Source organism: Podospora pseudopauciseta, chromosome 3, assembly GCF_035222475.1.
Source record: "Podospora pseudopauciseta strain CBS 411.78 chromosome 3, whole genome shotgun sequence".
Lineage (NCBI taxonomy): Eukaryota > Fungi > Ascomycota > Sordariomycetes > Sordariales > Podosporaceae > Podospora > Podospora pseudopauciseta.
The window spans coordinates 2,127,095-2,145,076 of NC_085893.1; the positions used below are offsets into that span (position 1 = coordinate 2,127,095).

The 17,982-nt window shown below is 52.8% G+C and overlaps 6 protein-coding genes across 6 annotated transcripts; 2 read left to right on the forward strand and 4 right to left on the reverse strand.

Moving 5' to 3' along the window:
* Window positions 1-580: 580 nt before the first annotated feature.
* On the reverse strand, window positions 581-1,480 carry QC763_306070 (uncharacterized protein; the record flags this gene model as incomplete). Its single annotated transcript, XM_062911050.1, has 1 exon — window positions 581-1,480. One exon carries the CDS (start codon window positions 1,478-1,480, stop codon window positions 581-583), a length of 900 nt encoding a protein of 299 aa, XP_062767053.1.
* Window positions 1,481-2,129: 649 nt separating this feature from the next.
* Window positions 2,130-4,694, reverse strand: QC763_306080 (uncharacterized protein; the record flags this gene model as incomplete). Its single annotated transcript, XM_062911051.1, has 3 exons — window positions 3,744-4,694; window positions 3,580-3,684; window positions 2,130-3,518 (listed from the first exon to the last, which is right to left on the reverse strand). The coding sequence occupies exons 1-3, from the start codon at window positions 3,858-3,860 to the stop codon at window positions 2,130-2,132; spliced, it is 1,611 nt and encodes a 536-aa protein (XP_062767054.1). The 5' UTR covers window positions 3,861-4,694.
* Window positions 4,695-5,267: 573 nt separating this feature from the next.
* QC763_306090 (uncharacterized protein) lies at window positions 5,268-9,096 on the reverse strand. The gene is made up of 2 exons (XM_062911052.1): window positions 7,657-9,096; window positions 5,268-7,590 (listed from the first exon to the last, which is right to left on the reverse strand). Exons 1-2 carry the CDS (start codon window positions 8,275-8,277, stop codon window positions 5,557-5,559), a joined length of 2,655 nt encoding a protein of 884 aa, XP_062767055.1. The 5' UTR covers window positions 8,278-9,096; the 3' UTR covers window positions 5,268-5,556.
* Window positions 8,787-10,856, forward strand: QC763_306100 (uncharacterized protein; the record flags this gene model as incomplete). The annotated part of the gene is made up of 4 exons (XM_062911053.1): window positions 8,787-9,620; window positions 9,700-10,013; window positions 10,067-10,197; window positions 10,261-10,856. The coding sequence occupies exons 1-4, from the start codon at window positions 9,501-9,503 to the stop codon at window positions 10,854-10,856; spliced, it is 1,161 nt and encodes a 386-aa protein (XP_062767056.1). The 5' UTR covers window positions 8,787-9,500.
* A 529-nt stretch (window positions 10,857-11,385) lies between these two features.
* QC763_306110 (uncharacterized protein) lies at window positions 11,386-15,064 on the forward strand (the record flags this gene model as incomplete). The annotated part of the gene is made up of 3 exons (XM_062911054.1): window positions 11,386-12,967; window positions 13,019-14,945; window positions 14,967-15,064. The coding sequence occupies 2 exons, from the start codon at window positions 11,386-11,388 to the stop codon at window positions 14,812-14,814; spliced, it is 3,378 nt and encodes a 1,125-aa protein (XP_062767057.1). The 3' UTR covers window positions 14,815-14,945; window positions 14,967-15,064.
* A 397-nt stretch (window positions 15,065-15,461) lies between these two features.
* On the reverse strand, window positions 15,462-17,732 carry SEC6 (SNARE-binding exocyst subunit S6; the record flags this gene model as incomplete). The annotated part of the gene is made up of 1 exon (XM_062911055.1): window positions 15,462-17,732. One exon carries the CDS (start codon window positions 17,730-17,732, stop codon window positions 15,462-15,464), a length of 2,271 nt encoding a protein of 756 aa, XP_062767058.1.
* Between the last annotated feature and the right edge of the window lie 250 nt (window positions 17,733-17,982).

Here is a 17,982-nt window from a genome sequence, read left to right on the forward strand (position 1 = left end):
CCAATCCTTAACTGTCACCCCGTCATCATTACGTATCTCCCGGGTAATCAGCCCCGGTTTCTTCGATGACTGGCCGTCGAACTTCTGGGAGTACGCTTACCATTGCACAGTGGTCAAGTGGTTGTGGAATGATCATCGGGGTTCTGGACATCACAGATTCGAAACCTGCCCGAAGTAAACCCCTTTGCACCCCGGATTTCTGTAGCTGGTCACTCCCCTTCTTCTCAGAGTATAAGGCTGGCTAGTGAGCTTTTTAGTCAATCGGACTGGATAATCCTCTCTTTTTATCTCTCTGTGAAGAAGAGTACAAAACAGAAGAATCACCAATTACCGGCATCAATTATGCCGCCAAGTCCACACCTGTAAACCCAGCCACGTTGTGAACAAATCAATGAAGACTGCAACGTCAAATTCCAGACCTTAAAAGATAGTTGAGAGGCGTATTAAATATCCTTTAAAGCCTAAGGGTTGGGTCTCAGTCTCTACATAGCGTGCCAGTTCCCGCGCCTATCTCACACCATCACCACCCCATTAAAATCCAGTCCTCTCACCTTCACACCGTGTATCTCCATACCCCTCCTTAATGCTTCTTGTCCTCCTTCTCCTCCGCCCTCCTCACCAAGATATCAAATCTCTTAAATGCCATCCCACCCTCAATGAAGCAACTCCCCATCCACAACCACCAAACCCCACTCCCCCTTTCCACACCAAATTTGCTCAGTCTACTCCTCTCCAACCAAGCCGCCTCGGAGATATGAATCGCAATCACCGGCCAAAAAATCGTCTTTGTCAACCACATCCATCCTTGATGGCCCCCAAACGGCCAAAACGCATCCAGAATCCACTCCCGCCCGTCCAGCACCCCCAACTTCACAGTTGCCACAAAGTTAAAATAATAAAACAGCACCGCCAGGAAGATGACCCAGTCGAATGGTCGGGGAGGCATATACTCCCTCACCACAACCCCCTTCTCCTCCTTGCCGTCCTCTTCCGCGGGGGCCTCGAGACCAAGACCGACCCTGGCTTGGTGGGTCATGTCGACAAGCTTGACGCGGCGTTCAGCCCAGTTGGCGAGTTCAGGCTCGAACTTGATGTAGTGCGTCCTTCCAGTGTGAGGTGTCTTCACAGTCATGAACTGGAGGTTGATGTCCACCATTTCCGGGTCGCGGGCCTCATAGTCGTTGAGATTGTTGAAGTGCTGGAGGATGTGCTGGAGGTCGAGGCGGTGGTCGTTGTTCATGTGGGAGATGGTGCGGACTTTTTGGGAGACGGGAATGAGCTCTTCGTCGGCCATTTTGGCGTTTTGCTTCTTGCCCAACTCGAATCTAAAATTGGTAGAGGTGGGTGTGAATCTCAAGGAGACAGAGGGCGGAAATGACAGACCGACGTTGAGTTTGAGATGGGCTGCCAAGGCGGGCTGAGCCGAGTGGTGGGGCATTGGAGACGCAGAGGAGTTCGTCTGATAAGATAACCCCGCCATCACCACCCCATCGTCGTTCCTTCCCCCAGTTGATATGTGCACCTTCCCACACTCAATCCTCGCTCCTTCCCAACAAACAGAACCATGGTATATATATTAGGTCGACCATGTACCTTCCGACAGCAGCTCTGAAATCTTGATCAGGGCGCCACTTGTTGGTCAGGACAAATGGTCAAGGTGGAGGAGCTGCTGTTGGCCCCCCTCGCCGGGGGCTTGCAACCGATAGCCCCCGAGTTCGATCCGAAGCAAGACCACCCGGTTTTCACAGCCGGCCACCTCCCTCAGACAACTGAGGGGTTGGCCGGTGAGCTTTTTGTCCTTTTTCTCTCTCCCGCCATTCGACATCCTCTATGTAATCTTGGACTACTCGACCAGCTCAGTTATTTTGATGTTGTCTTTGACTTTTGAAGTAGTGGGATGCTCTTCATAATTTGTTATTATTACAATTAGATCGCCTTTCCCAAAATACACACCCGGCAATTAGCACATACAAACGAAATCGTACGTGTTCAACGCAGCGTGGTATCTTCCTCATTCTATTCAAACCAAGCCAGACAAGCCATATATTCCCAACCAAAACGAATCTTTATACATCGCGACTCAACTCGAAAACCATCTTAAAACCTCATATTATACATACCACTCAATCCTAGCCCCTCTCCGACCCTGACCGTTTCTTGCTCTGCCCACCCAACATACTATCCTCCTCCTCCTCATAGCCCCCACTCCCACTCCCACTCCTACTACCATTCCCATTTTCATTCATACTCCCCCTCCACAAAACGCCAGCAACACTCCCACTCCCACTCCCTTGCCAATCCCAACTCTCCCATCCTCCACTTGTACTCTCCTCCCAACCAAAGGTCAACATACTATTCCCCGACCCCTCTGAATCATAACTCCAGTTATTCGACAACCTACTCCCCTGACTCCCCTGCGACCTCGGTCCAATCCCCTGCCAATTACTACCACTATACGTCAAAACCTCATCAATACTTGGCATATGACTCAATCTCTGCCCCCCTACTCCCCCAGTCCCCGCCAAAACAGCCTTATTCATCAACGGCCACCCTAGGTCACTAATATCCACCCCCTGCTCAAAGTCACTTTCGCTTCCAACAACAGTACTATTCCCAACACTAACATCACTCCACGGCCTCCTCAACCCCTCCTCTTGCAACCCCCCGTTGCCCCCCGCCATCACATCCTCCAGTTCAGCTTTACCTCCATCCAAAACCTCCAATCCCCTGCCCCTTTCCACATCATCCCCTCTCCCTTTCTCAGTATCCTCCACCCCAACCCTAATAGAACTAATCCTACTCACGCTACTAATCCTCTTCAGATGAGGCGGCATAGTATGCCGGCTCGCCACAACAGTAGTCGTGTTGCCAAAACTTGACGAGGTCCCTCTCGACGCCATGTCCCTCGACCAACCACCACCACCACCACCACCACCCAACAACCCGCCGCCGTCCCCCCTGCCCCTCCTACCCAGCAGCACCCTAATCGCAGGAAGAGAAGTAACAATAATGCTAACCCCCACCTCCAACCCAGTCCAGATCAACGCATTCGTATAATCCCACGTCGGATTAACACTATCCCCAAAATCATACAAAGCCCACAACCTCACACAGCTCGTAATAAGCGCAAAAATCCCAAGCGAGAACATGACGATGATGCAGATTTTGGACCGGACATTCACATTTAATTTGATCAATAGCGGAAGCGGCATGACAAGGATGACAATGTCCTGCGCGATGCTGAACGCGGCGGTGGTGTACCCCAGCGCGTTGATGTCGAGGCAGGAAAAGGGGCCGAATTCACCTTTTCGCCAGCCTTCCCAGATGAAGGAGATGGGGGCGCACTGGAAGATTTGACAGAAAACAAAGATCAGGCCCGAGAGGCCGACCCAGGCCATGACGACGAGGGTGATGGTGCGGAAGTGGGGTTGGGTGAAGATGCGGAGGTAGAAGCAGAGGATGGAGATTTTGGTGAGGGCTAGGATGACGAGGTAGAAAGTTTCGGCCATGTAGAAGAGCTATTTTCCCTCACGGTGTCAGCTTGATGTGGGGTCGTGGGATTGAAAGGAGGTAGCATACCTTGAGGGCGGTGCCGAGGGCGTTGGCGTCGACGGTCCAGATGTCCACTCCGAAGGCGGCGCCGGCGGCGGTGCAGCCTACGGCTTCGAAGCCGATGTAGAGTCCCTTTTTTGTTTTGTCAGTCATGAGGGAATGGACAACGAAACGGAGGGGGGGATGTTTACCACAACAATCATCATAACCCAATCGTCCACCTCGAATTTCCCGCCCATCCACCACCGTGAGTACAACCGGAGCAAAACACACACCAAAGCCAGTATCTCAACCGACAGCGGCACCATCAGGTGTATCTTTCGGGATCGTTGAGGTTTCCCGCAGGCTTCCCAGGCGCCGCGGGCAGTCTCTTGTTGTTGTTGTCGTTGTCAGTGCGAGCACGAGCGAACAGCGAGGTATCAGCCGAGCCAAGTAGACCATCAGCCGAGCCAAACAAAAGAAGCCGAAGTGAACAAAATACTAGAAAGGGGAAGAAAACTAACCAATACCCTCCTCCATCGTACACCGCCTCCTTACACACCCCAACACCCTCGTATAATGACCCTCATCATCCGAGCACAAGCACACCTGATCCTCCTCCCCCATCCCTCTCTTCCCATCCAGACACTCTTTCGTCACATTGGTAAGCTCCACCACACAACCCAGCGCGCACAAGGGTATGTTCTCGCTCAGCTGAGCGATCAGGTCTGTTGTTGTTGTTGTTGTTGTTGTGTTGGGTGGTGATAAGTCTTGGGGTTGTTGTCCAGAGACAACAATATCTGTCTGTGAGAGGAAGCTCGATGGTGGAAGGGGCCGGGGTGGTGCTGATATTGGGAGGAGTTGATGGAGTAATGCTCGTGGTAGGGACTGCGGCCGGGGTTGGTGTTGAGGGAAAAAAGAATGTGGGAGAAACTGGGGGGTTGCTTCACTGGGGGCCGGGAGGATAAGAAACGTTAGTAATAGAAAAGAGGAGGGTATTGAAAGCAAGGGAGAGGTTGGTAGTGGTTTCATCTTGGATATCTAGGTAGGTATGTCCAGTCGTTAGCCTTTACATGAAAAGGTTGAAGAACTTGGCCAAGAGAAAAAGACAGACCAGCACGACGGCGAAAAAAAGACATGACACAGAGAGAGAGAGAGAGAGAGCTAGATTTGCCTAGCTGGGCACACATACCTCCAAAGTCATTCCCCATTACTAAGACACATCTATCGATGACTTCAGGGGCGGTCGAGTTACCCCTTAGTGTGGCCTGTCCGGTCGTTTTCAAGGCCAAAATGCAGTCTGACAAGTGCTAGTTGAGCACATTGGTGGTTTTGTTGACGTTGGGCTCTTCCGCGGAGGGTGAGCTGATATCAACACACTGGTGCAAGCTTAATCCATGATAAGATGATGGGTGAGAGAGGTCATCATCATCTTTGCCGTCCGACGATGCAAAGCATCCACAAGAAGAATTTGGGGGATGAAGACACGAGGTCAGTGTGTAAGTCTAAGTCAACCTCCCCCGTTGTCAGTGGAGTCCCCCAAACATCACCGCTCAAAAACGACGTTCCTCAGCGAGTCATGCATCCCGTCCACACAGCCCCTTCCTTCCCTTTTCGGCAAGACGGTCCCTTCACCAAGCCCTCTGAATGGACAGACGCCCTCTCCACGCCAAGAAATCACCTCAATGCAACCGCAAGAAACCGTCAGCGACTTAGATTGCAGCCAAAAGCATGGTGATGGTGTCATGTTAGCATCTTCTGTAGATTACCACTCCATAACAACTTTGTTTTCATACTATATCTCCGTCAATGTACAACAAACACCATGCATATAAAACCCTCACCTGCATGCTACTTTTCGAATGAAACAAAACAACGCTTTTAGTCCATCAACTCGCACGCATATGCCGCCAAAAGATCCCACAATACAAAAGACAAGACATTCCCAATCCATTTTTTTGTGGTATACCCTTCCCAGTCTCCCCAGTCTCCCCAGTCTCCCCAGTCTTCATCCCACATTAGACATTACGACCCCATCATCGCATCCCAATCCCAGGTCACCGTCCCACCGCCCCAAAGTTCATTGACACTATACCCCAGCTGTTCGAAGTTGACCGGGATCTCCCCCAGCGTGTCCGTGTTGGGGACCCACCAAGGATTTACTGGCATCTCCATACCGTTGTTGTTGCTTCCTGTCGCAATTCCATGCGGGTTCGGTTGCGGCTGTGGTTGTTGTTGAAAAGGAGTCATCCCCTGCGGAAACGAGCCATTCGTCAGCCCCCGATCTCGCACGTTCCGGACATCCCGACCGAATCCCTGAATATGAGAAGTGGTATCCGACGGTGATGAAAATGAGGCACAGACCTTGTCTCTGGAAAAAGGGTCAAATGGTGCTGATGGGCCGCCTCCGGGAGGTGCAGAGAACGGTCCGTTATTGACCCTTCTGTGGCCTTGCGATGGCCCGTGTGTAACCGGCCCGCCACGCCCTGGCGTTGCCCCTACTAACGACGGACCAGGTTGAGAGCCCGTCGGCTGGCTCGAAACAGGCGGATCCTGTCCGGCCATCACTTTGTAGTGTAACGTCACGAACCTGTCCGCACTGGCTGCCTTTGCTTCCTGTGAAGTTTTGATCCCTAGGTGAGCCTCCAAAAGCCCAAAGGCAGCACACATAATGCTGTATCCCCAGGGCTCATTGTTCCCGCACCTCAAGATCCGGTCCTCCTTCATGGCCAGGCACTTCTCCAGGGCCTCCACCGTGTGCTTGCTGTTGATCATGATCATATTAGTTGACCCGCGTGGTTGAAGCATGGTGACACTACAGAGATTGATCGCCAGTGTTAGACTGTCCTCACGGAGAAAGTTGAGTGTGCGAATGCCCTGCTGGAAAAGTTGGTCGTTGAGGAGAACCATATCCCTGGCGGCATTGTAGTAGATAATCTCCGAGTATTGGTACTTGGAGTTTTGTTTGCGAAGACGAAGGAAGGGCTGGTGCAGAGGTATGATGTATTGGCGAAGCTGGATGTGCAAAAGTGTATAGGCAAGCAAAGGCTTCTTCTGAGTTTGCTGTTCGTCGGTATCCTCATTGTCTGCATCGCTTACATCCCATGACGGGAGGGCATCAATCTCGCGGTTGATCTCATCGGTGTAGCGAACGACACGCGCATAGTCGAGATCTTCCGGAGGGCCGGTGAGCACCCGGCTCAGCTCTAGGCGAAGCGGCAAGCTCTGGCGACTGAGATGCTGATAGGAAGAGTAAGTGTATGTAGTTGGAGGCTTTGAGGGAGGGAGCTCTTTCGTGTCCTCGTCAAACTCGTCGTCGTCGATGTTATGCGGCGGATTGACATCGTAGTGTAGAGTGCTCAAGATTGACGGCAGACCGTGGTCAAAGGATGCTTGAAGATCGTAGCTCTGAATAGTCGCCCAGATTCTCCTCCGCATCTCCTGCTGGAAAGGGGTGATCTTGTCACTCCTCATGTGGCTGGGTTCCCGGTGCAAGCCGACAGAGATGGCGTCCTGTGTCATTGCGCCCGCATTTTTCCAATATCTCTTCTTCTTCATTGTGTTGACTCTCTTGGCAAGGTAGATGAGGCAGGCGATCTGGTAGTGAATCAGGCGGCGATGCTTTTGGCTCTGAACTTCCTGCCAACGTTCAACAGCTTCGATCCATTTGATGGCATTGGCGTAAGAGATCGACACCATCTTTTCAAACTTGTGCGGTAGCTTAGCAGCCAAACAGCTGGCAATACCCATGATGGATAAGATCAAAGCCGTGAAGGCTGCATTACGAGTCTCGTTAGGGTCCCAGAACTTGGCATAGTCCCTGCGGAAGCTGGGGATGTGGAGGATTCGGTGAATCTGCTCGAACTGGTCCAAGTAAATAGATACCATTTGATCAGCTTCCTCATTGGAGGGAAGGAGAGCTTCCAGCGCAAGATCTGGTTCACGGAACTTCCTGTCTCTGTCCTCGGCTCTCTTGTGGCGGTCCTTGTTCCGGCTGATCCGGTGTGGTCGAAGCCACTCCTCAGAGGTTTCTTTCATGAAAGGACACAGTCCAGTCAACTTCTCGTCATTAGCCAACGCATTCCGAGCCAATGGAGAGGAAGAAAGTAAAAGACCGTCACATACTTCTTGGAAGGCCAGGAACGCGCTGTGGGGGCCAAAGTATCGCGTTTTGAACTCCTTGCCCCTGAAGAAGCGTAGCTCTTCTTTGTCGGCCGTTGTTGTCTGGACCCGCAGGAACTGTGGCAGCTCAGGTTCTTCCTTGTCTCTTTCGTCATCTTCGTGATGCTTCGGCTCAGGGGGTGAGTGGTCCTGAAGCGTACTGCCGTCGACAGAAGCGCCGCCCTGTTTATTGGTGAGGAGGTTCCTCAGCTGGGCAACCTCCATCTCCAACCTCCGGATCCTGTCAAGATCTCGGCCATCCTTGCGAAAGTAGGGCGACTCTCCTCCGGTACTTGGCAACGACAGTCGAGAGTCCAGACCCGTCAAGGCACCCTGGGAGAGGCCGAGCTTGTTCGGAGGTGCCAGGCCGGGCCGGGTCTCATACTCGCACTTGTCTGATGTACCGGACTGAAGACAGCGGGAGCATGGAAACTCCCGGTCACAGGACAACTTTCTTCGACGGCACTCGAGGCAGGAGAGCCGGACTCTCTGGCGTTTACGGGGCGGAGCGCGATCATCACCATCCTCGTGGGCCTCGGTTCCGCCGGGGCTAACGCTTTGTTCACTCGGATCCGACCGGGGCATGGTGTTTCTCCCGGAGACGGAGGGGGCTATCGGCCGAAGGGAAGGTTCCAAACAAACAAACAAAACAGACCCAGCCGCCACTGACGCTCGGCGCCGTTTTCCCTATCTAAGTTGCAGGCGATAAACAAGGAAGTGGGCTCGAGCATGCGAAACAGAGACAGCAACAAAACGGGCCAGTCGGCGATAAACGCTTTATCAATCAAATCTGATAAGAGAAACCTGTACTGTATGTAAGGTGAGAAAAGCAGCAAGCGAACACGACTGCCAAAACGAAACCTGCAGCAGTATAAATTTTCCCTCTCTCTCGCAAAACCAATGACTAATAACGAGGGCTTTGCTGGTTCAGTCGAAACGACAGGCGATGCTCAGAGAACAAGCAAAACAAATATCGAGTTAAAGATCTCGACGTCCACAGCCATTGAACGGGGGACTCGTCAGCTCCTTCCTCTTCTGACTGTAGAGTTGATGTGATGTGGTCGTGGTCGTTGGTGATGCGTGTTGAGGAATAAGATTCTCGGAGATCCGACACTTTTCGCCGAGGCTGCCCCTCTTTCTGCCAGCTTCACCTGTTCATCCGATGATTGGCCGACTGAAGCAGAGAGGACTGTGCTTACATAAGGTCAGGATATTCTGTCAATGAGTAGGGAAGTCATCCTCCTGGACCTTGGGTATGAAGAAAGATGGGATGATGACCTCGGAGGAAACATTGCAGCTTTGCAGTGAGTTTCTCTGACCATGTGGAAAGGTCGAAGTCTATGGATTTAAACCAGACTTTTCCAATTGCCTAACGAACCTTCATGTGACAACGGAACAAGACATTGTTCCGAAACTCTGAGGGTTAGGGGTGGATATGGACACTCAACAAAGCAACCACGACGACGATGAAGACGGAACTATTTATTGTGAGCAAGCCGCACACAAGGAACATTCGTTCTATTGGAGAACCAGACTTTGAATCAGACCCCCGAACAATCCGTCCCCATTGTCCCAGAACCACGGGACGGGGCTGACCGACCAGCGACTTATTCGCAGCTTAGAAGAGGCTTGGCAATGGTGTGGTGGGACAAAGACAGAGCTTGGTCTGAAAGGCCACCGACGCCACCAAACGGTCTGGCCTGGCTCGGCGCACTAGACACGGTGCAACATCGACATTCGGGTTTTTGGGATCGCAAATTCCAGTCGGATTTGGGCACCTTCGAGAGACGCGATGGCGGTATGATAACATGCGCGCATTATTTTGGATATTTTTGCTTGGATGCGCCTGCTGGGAGGCTGCACGCGCTGCCAGCTTAGTGCCAGGGAAGGCCTTTGATCGTTTGATCACGATATGGCTGGAGAATCAGGTTGGCCCAACAGTCCACACACAACCATTCCACATGTGCTCCATAACATGTTTACTGACCAGTATAATGGTACGTGTAGGACTATGCCAAGGTTGTCTTGGAGCCTAGCATCGCCGACCTGAAGAGGAAGGGCATCTTGCTCACGAGATTCTATGCGCACACCCATCCATCCCAGCCAAACTACCTGGCCGCCATCGGTGGGGATTATTGGGGCCTCGATCACGATGACATGGTTCATATCCCTGAGAACGTCTCGACAGTAGTGGACCTGCTGGATTACAGGAACATAAGCTGGGCAGGTTACTTTGAGGACATGCCCGGCCCGGGGTACATGGGGAACTATAGCGATGGACAGACTGGAAACGGCACATGGGACTATGTGAGGAAACACAAGTACGAACACGTGGAATCGGGTTTCTTGATGGAGAATACTAACCTCGTACCAGTCCATTTGTGTCGTATGAAAGCGTCATTATGGAGGGAGAGCGGCTGCTGGCCCTAGACTCCTTCCGTGCCTTCCAAAGGGCCTTCAAGGCAAAGGAGGTTCCCCAGTTTGTGTTCATGACCCCTAACATGAGTACGTATTCTTCCATCTCTTCATCACCCCCCGCGGTACAGACCAAAGACTGACATGGCGCAGTGAACGATGGCCACAACACGAGCAATAAGTTTGCTGCTGACTGGGCCCACAAGTTCCTTCAACCTTTTCTGGATCCTGAAGCTTTCGACGAAAAGACGTTGATAATGCTTACGTATGACGAATCGGAAGATTACAGCCAGCCTAACCACATCGTCACTTTGCTTCTGGGAAGCGCAATTCCTCCAGCGCTCAAGGGAACAGAAGACAGCACCTTCTACACCCACTTCAGCTTGCTCTCGACCATCCAAAACAACTGGATGCTGCCCAATCTCGGCAGGTATGACGTTGGAGCAAATGTGTTTCAGTTTGTTGCAGATGCGTCTGGTTACACCAAGAACAAGGAGCCTGCCAATGCAGCGTCAGTCAACAATTCAATATCATACCCGGGGTTTCTGCACACCGAGCCCACAAACAGACTGGACATCCCAATACCAAACGACAAATTGATTGGCGCCGGTGGGCTTCCGATCCTTGACAAGATCAAGCAGAAATGGGCCGGTGACATCAAGAAGGTGGGGAAGACGCCGTACGACGGCAGCGGGAATGTGCACGATGGCGACAACCCGCCAGTCTACAACCCTCCCAAGGCCAATTGATTAGATAATTGGATACCCAGCATAAGTCCTCCCTTGCAGGTTGTGCTTCTCGTGTGTGCTCCGTGGCTCCTTCCATTTCTACAGTTTCTCCGGCTCTTCACTCGATCGCTGTCATCGTTCCTTCCCTATGGCAGCACTGCTATCCATGCCCCTTACAATTTTGGGAAGCTGCGGGTGCCAATGAAGGGCCTGCCGTGCGTCCATGTCATTCATCTTCGGACCTGAACTTCCATCAATCTCGCACACACTTCGGAAGGAAAGCTGCAAGTCGTCCGCAAGAGGGAGGCCCTGGCAATGGCCCCAAGGAACTCTGTTTGCTTCTGCCTCGGCGGGAACATCCCTTCCTGTGTTTCTCAGCAGCCCTCTCGTATCTCTTGACATCTTCAGGCCTGCCATTTCATGCATGGCAACCTCTGGGAGACCAACCCACACCACCACCACCGTTTCTTGGAATACTTTGTAGATCCTACATCTTTGCTGCCCCCCGAGTTGGTGATGCCTGCTGGCCTGTCCGAATCACGTCGCAATCATGGCCGTCTTCTGCTGTTGCACTTCGGCACGGTCGTCCAAAACACGGACAATCGCACCAAGAAGTCCTGAGCCTGTGTTACCTTCACCACCACCCCCTGCTCGCCTCCCCGGACCCCTTACCCTGAATCCAGTCAACCCACTCTCGACTGAGACATCTCCCAGATCGCTCTCATCACTTCAGCCTTCGGTACCTGCCACCATCAGCCCCATCGAACCCATAGAGCTCGGCCAGTTGGTAGTCGAAGACTCGGACAGTGAAGATGAGCCTGACCATCCAGCACCCCACAATAAGAGCACCAGCACCCTCCACCTGGTTCGCACCCGTATCCGCCGTCACCTCTCCCAGGATTCGCTCTCAAAGAAGAAGGCTCGGTCTGCAGTGGGCTTCACCGAGGAGGAGATTCAGCGACGAGCCGAGCTGAAACGGCTTATGCACAAAAGAATCCAGGAGGAGCTCCGGAGTGAAGAAGGGCAAAAATCCACACGGAGTGAAGTCTCCTCTGATCGACACCCTGGCAGTCCCAAGATTGACCTTCTTCCTGGCGGCGGACCGCGGGACAATATCGAGTTTGTTGTTGCCGATGACAGCAGGCCCAACTCACCCGGAATGAACAGTGAAGCACCGGATGCTGGTCAGACTGATCCCGAAGCTCTTGCACCGGTTGCCGCAAACTCCAAAACAGTTCGAGAACAAGGCTCCTTCCCAGAGATGCCAGCATCACCAGATCTTGTGCCTCAGCGGTATCCAAGCACTAGCGAGACCTCCTCAATTGCTTCCTGGCGGCTTTCTTACAGTGCAGGCCAGCTCGACGAACTGGCCAGCTACATTGACCGAGGAGAGCCATCGAGTCATGTAGATGCTGTGCACAGCTCCTCTGCGTCACACCCGGAATCCATCATTCGTCTTCCAACCTCGGGATTGCATCCACCACGCCCTGCCCATTCGTTGTCACGCTCACATTCGTCACCCGCCCGACCCGGCACGCAAGTTACTGAGACTGCATCCGTTGCAGAGCAGTCTCCATTGAGCGTCTGGCTGCGAAGTCAGGGCCTTCGATCTCGTTCTTCCTCGCCTGCAAGATCATCCGAACAAGACTTTGAGCAAGGTGCAAGTGTTCAGCAAGCCGAGGTGGTTTATCTCAGGAGATGGAGCTCTGTTCAAAATTCTGCCGTCCCAGAGGCTGAGAGTCAGAAGCCGGAAATAGTCCACCTCTACGACATGGATATTCATCGCCAGTTGGGAACTCAAACTTTCAACACACCAATGGATTCTCCAACACGATCCCGATCGATGAGAAACAGTGGTGCAAGCGGTTCCTGCGGTGCTCAAACTTCGGGAAGTACAATCCGTCCCTCTTCCGACCCTCCAAGCAAACCTCCAAGCAACAAGTCGACTTTCAACCACTCTGAAGTTATCTTGGCTCCACACGACCCGAATAACCTGGGGACAAAGTCATCGTCGGTGTACCCATCAGCTGGACAAAGTGTACAGTTGAGCGCAGGCGCGTCTACTCTTGATCTTCCGGCGATACTTGCCCCCCACGAGTTACCGCCAGCTTTTACTTTGCCAGGTTTCAAATGTGTGTGAGCCCCATGCTTGTGATTGGCAGTTGCTAACTATGGACTGACAGGGCTTGATGCTGTGAATAATCCACACCTTGTAGGAGAATCGGTGGAAAGTTCCCACCGAACAACAGGAGAAAACTCGGCCAACAACAGTTTGCCACTTCTGGAAGGACGCTCAGAGCTCCACAGGTCTTCGACAGTTACAAAAGCCGATGCCTCGAGTAGGGTCCGCAAGGAGTCTCAACTGGATACGGTTGAAAAGAGTATCGGATATTTTCATCTTGGCCACGGTGCACCTGCACTTATCGTCAAGAGGTTCCGGAAGGAGGCAGACACACCTCCCCCGGAGCCGGTGAAACACTCTTTTCTGGCACGCCTTCATTTGACCATCCCTAGAAGAACCAAAATAAGCCCACGAAACTTTGACGGTGCTGTCACAGACCAAGAACAGGAGCAGGGGCAGGGACCGAACTGGGAGCCAGAGCCGTCACCACCACCGTTGAGACATTGTCCAGGCGTCAAACGTGGGCGTCCTGACTCTTGGGGAACAGCCATCACCTCACTGTACCACCCTCTAACCCCGATTCTTTCCGAATATGAAGGCAGTGCAGATGATCTGTGGAGGTTAGGCATACGCGACGAGTCTCCGAAACAACAGACGGAGTCTCGCGGTATCAAAGCCCATCGCCGTGGTTCAAGTTTCCCCGAAAGTCTGAACAAGAGGCTCCAAGCTGTTGCTGATTCGGAGCACAGTGGCGGCTCCTCTGGGTATATGGGTGTTCCGAGTACCGACCCGTCTTGTCGTTTCTCGTCTGCACCGGGCTCGCCGGTCTCTCATACAACTGATTGCGGCTTGTCGTCCATCGCAGAGACGACCGAGACCCCCAAGCGCAGTTCGTCCACAGGCCTCCCAAGCCCAATTTACGATGCATTCAGAACACACTACCCAGCAAGAAGCAGCGATTTCACCCGAGACTGTCCCAGATCCCCACTGGCACAGACAGGCTCCCGACTTCGTGACTCTTCTACTCCTGGCGACCAATCTACCTGCGTCACCCCTGAGCTCGTTGCGGACCACCCGGAAATCGTGATTGAAGCCGCACGCCAACCCCACAAAAACGACTCCCGCCTTACTCTTAAGTCGAGCACCCAGTCCTTCTCTGGGAAGTTTGGAAAAGCCATCAAGTCAAGTTTTGGAAAGCTCGTCCCCCACCGCGGGCCCTCCAACAGCACTAGTTCGAAGTCACTGGAAAGCCTCAAAAGGCGAGGAAGCGGAGCCAGAGCACAGGTTGTGAAACTTCAAAAGTCACAAGACGTAGGAGTGTCATGCCGGGGCCCGAAGCATTGGCAGACAAATACGCCAAAAAGGGGTCGCACGATTTCTCTCAGCACACGGATGGCGACCTTGTTGCATTCTGACTCGAATCCCGAAGAGGAGAAGCGACAGCATCCTAGCCATCACCAGCTCCGGCATCGTGCACCTCTTTGTGCACTGCCTATAAACACACCTATTCGAGATCGACAAGCCAGCAGTAGCGCAGACAACAGCAAAGATTCGGCGACGACAGCCGAAAAGTTTATTACGCCATTCAGCTCATTTTATCACAGCAACAATGATACGGCATCGTTTCACTCTTGTCATGATAAAGGGGATACTACGGATATCAATTCCATCAAAAGCGATAGCACACTGGCTCATCGACTGCATATTGCCTCGGCGCCTCACTTGAGTGTGCTGCCGGCGGGAGCGGCCAAGTTTCAGACTTGGAGTGGGAGGGAGAGGAGCAGGCCGCTGATTACGGTGCAGAGCATGGAGCAGATGCGGTTGAGGAGGGTGAATACGGTGGTGAGAGTTGTGTGATGTGTGTGTTGAGGGAACTGGTGAAGGGTGAAAGTTTGTGGTCAAGAATGGTCAGCGGGTGCTTGAGTGAGCAACAAGACAGATTTTGTTTTTGGTTGTTTATGATGGGGGTTTTACGAAGGACAGCTTTTTTTTTTTCTTTTTTTTTTCTTTTTTTTTTCGCATGGTGGGCTGTTTTGGTAGGTGCATGTCTATACTATTTCAGCTCTTATGACGCCGACCTCAAGGACGCAGCAAAAAGGGAGGGGTGGGGGGGGGGGGGGGAGGAAGAAGGCCGGACATGTATGGTTAGAGTTGTGGTATATTAGGGGATATGAAGGGGGGTGGTTATGGTTATTTATTGGGCAGTTGTAAAAGACGGGAGTGTAGGTATAGTTTATGTAGCTGTGACAAGGGGTGGAGGAGTGTTGTTAATAGAGTACATATTGGTTGACGATGGGTTCTATTGTCTGGGTGACTGTTCGGTGGTGATCGATATGGCACGATCAATGTTGGCAAGGCATGATCTAAAGCTGGAGACTGGGTCTTGCGAGCGTGTCGTTCAGTTGGGACATGCAATCAGACACATTTATGGAGACAAAAGTAAGCCGAAAGAAGCCCATCATGATTCATTACTATTACAACCAAAACTATCTCTCACTCACTCTCTACTTGACCTTACTCATAATCGTCTCCGGCCCCCTAACCACATCCATCTGCGCGGCCCTCGCCTTGACGGCATTCAGCATACTCCTTTCAAAGTCATCCCTGCTCCTCAACACGGCCTCGACCCAGCTGATTTGCAAGTCCCAATACGACGTCTTGAAGCCCGCAAAAGTGTCCGGGATCTGTTCCTTTTCCGCAGTCAGCAGGCCCAGAAACGCCTCCGTGACCCTCCACGTCTCCTTGATGGCGTTGCCCACTTCCGGGTTAGGAAGGGAATTAAAAAACTCGAACGCGGTAGACAAGTCGTCAAAGATCTTGTCCTGAAAGTTGTCCACCCTCCTAAACTTGGCGCCCTTGTTCCTGACCGAGCCGAGGTACCGGACGAGGAGCTCGTCCGCAAAGATTTCGATAAAAATGTCAACGAGCGAGTGGTGCAGCACCATCCTGTAGTCCGAGACGTACTCCTCAAACGTGGCGATCATGCGCGCCATGTGGGTGGTGGTGTACCACTTTGGCGTGAAAAAGTCGGGCATGACAGTCCTAAAGTCAACGGAAAAGACCAGGCTGGCAAACTTGGCCATGCACCACGTGGACAAGTCAACGTAGCCATCCCGCAGGGTGGTGACTTCTGCTTCGGCGCGGTCCATGTACTGGGGCGTGACGAGGGGAGAGAACTTTTTCCTAAAGTCCGAGAGGTAAGCCAGCCGGCCTTCTTCCTCGTTGTCGTCTATGCAGGCTATCTGGTCGTTCGCCGTGGCCACAAGCCAGTCCTGCAGCGGTTGGAACCCCTCCAGGTCGCCCGTGGTGGAGTTTTCGTACCGCGCAGACTCGTCCTCGAGCATCTTCTGCCAGGCCTGCTGGCGTTGGCGTAGGCGTTGGAACATGGCGTCGACTACACCCTCGACCACATCCGCTCGCTTGGAGTTGGCTGCTGCTTCGAGTTGTTCCCTCAGCATGCGCCAGAGATCGATGAGGTTCTTGTTGCGAAAATACCCGTACTCGTCTGTTTCCAGGTTCCCGCCGTCAACACCTCGTTCAGCAAAATCCTTCCTCTCCGCCGCCCAAATCCGATCAATCCACTCGTCTAAAAACTTGATGATGAGCTGTCTGAAATCTCTCACCAGCTCCGTCTCCCTGTTGTCGATGACCTGCACCCCCAACTCCTCCTGCTTGAACCCCAACTTCAGCATCTTCCTATAATACTTCTCCGGCCACCCCACAATCTCCAACGTGTGGCTACTGCTCGTCTCCGGGTCCTCCACGATCCCAATCAAGAAATCATGCATCATCTGGTGAAAGATCACCGCCCACGTCTTGAAAATCTTCCACTTCCTCGGCATCAGCTGCTTCTGCTCCATCCCTAACCTCACCGTGTTCAAATCATTAAAATACCACCTCAAACTCTTCTCCAACCCCCCCGGATCCCCCATAAACTCCTGCCTGCTCTTCTCAAACTGCGGCGCCGCCGCATCCTTGATGCACTCCAAAAACCTTTCCTTGTACCCCCTCACAGTTTTGGCCCCGTCAGTAATGCTCTGAAACCTCGTCGCAATCTCCCTATGGTCCTTCAGCGCTTCTTGCAGCGCCATAACCCTCTGATCACTCTTCTCCTCCGCCTCCACAATCAACGCAAACCTCACCACCAAACTCTCATTCTCCGCCTGCACCAACGTGATCAAACTCATAGCAATCAGCTCAATCCTCTCATCAAACACCCTCACCACCCCATCCAACCTCTCAAAATAATCCTCCAACGTCACCCTCAACCCCGGATCATCCCCCCTACTAATCTGCTCCATCGCATCATCCCTTATATTCCTCAACCTCGTCAGCTCATAATGCACCCTCAACAAATTCGGCATCGCCTCGTAATCAGCCTCGTCCTCCCTCAGCATCTCCTCCACCTCCGCCACCCTCTCAGCAAACCCCTCCAGGTTCCTCCTCATCGTCTCGACAGCGTTGAAGTTACGATGTGCTTGACTGACGAGGTTGATCGTCGCAAAGTCTGTGCCCGTGATCTGGTTTTGGGATTCCGAGGCGATCTTGTCAATCTTGATCATTTCTTCCTTAATCGACTGTAGTGTTTTTTGCGAGTCGGATAGGTGCGTCATGCCGGATTGGGTTGTTTCGACCTGGTCGCGCAGGCCGGCGCGGAGCTGGGAGTCGATCAGGGATTTTTTGCGGGCGAATTCGGTTTTGAGGGCCGAGAGCTTGTCGAAGAGGTCGTCTGGGTGGCGGAGGAGGGTGGGGAGGTGGACGGGGGGGATGTCCATTTTGGAGGTGTTATGTGGGGGTCGATGGGAGGCGTGGTTGTTCGTCGGAGGTTATGAGAGGGGTTCGGTGGTGGTGGTGGTGGTGGTTCGGGGGTGGCCTGGAGGGGCGGCGCATCAATAGGGGTGGTTCGGAGGCGTCGCGGGATAATTGAATATCGTTTTGTTTGTGGTATCAGAGGCTGGCTTTCATCAGTCGTAAACGTCTTCTCAAATATGCCGAGAGATGTCGTTGGTGTTGCGGGGTTGTGTT

Excerpts from the sequence above, each read along its gene's own strand:
- QC763_306090 (XM_062911052.1), bottom strand. The coding sequence starts at position 8,277 with ATGCCCCGGTCGGATCCGAGTGAACAAAGCGTTAGCCCCGGCGGAACC. Across the intron at positions 7,591-7,656 it reads CGTTCCTGGCCTTCCAAGAA|TTGACTGGACTGTGTCCTTT; the intron begins GTATGTGACGGT and ends AATGACGAGAAG.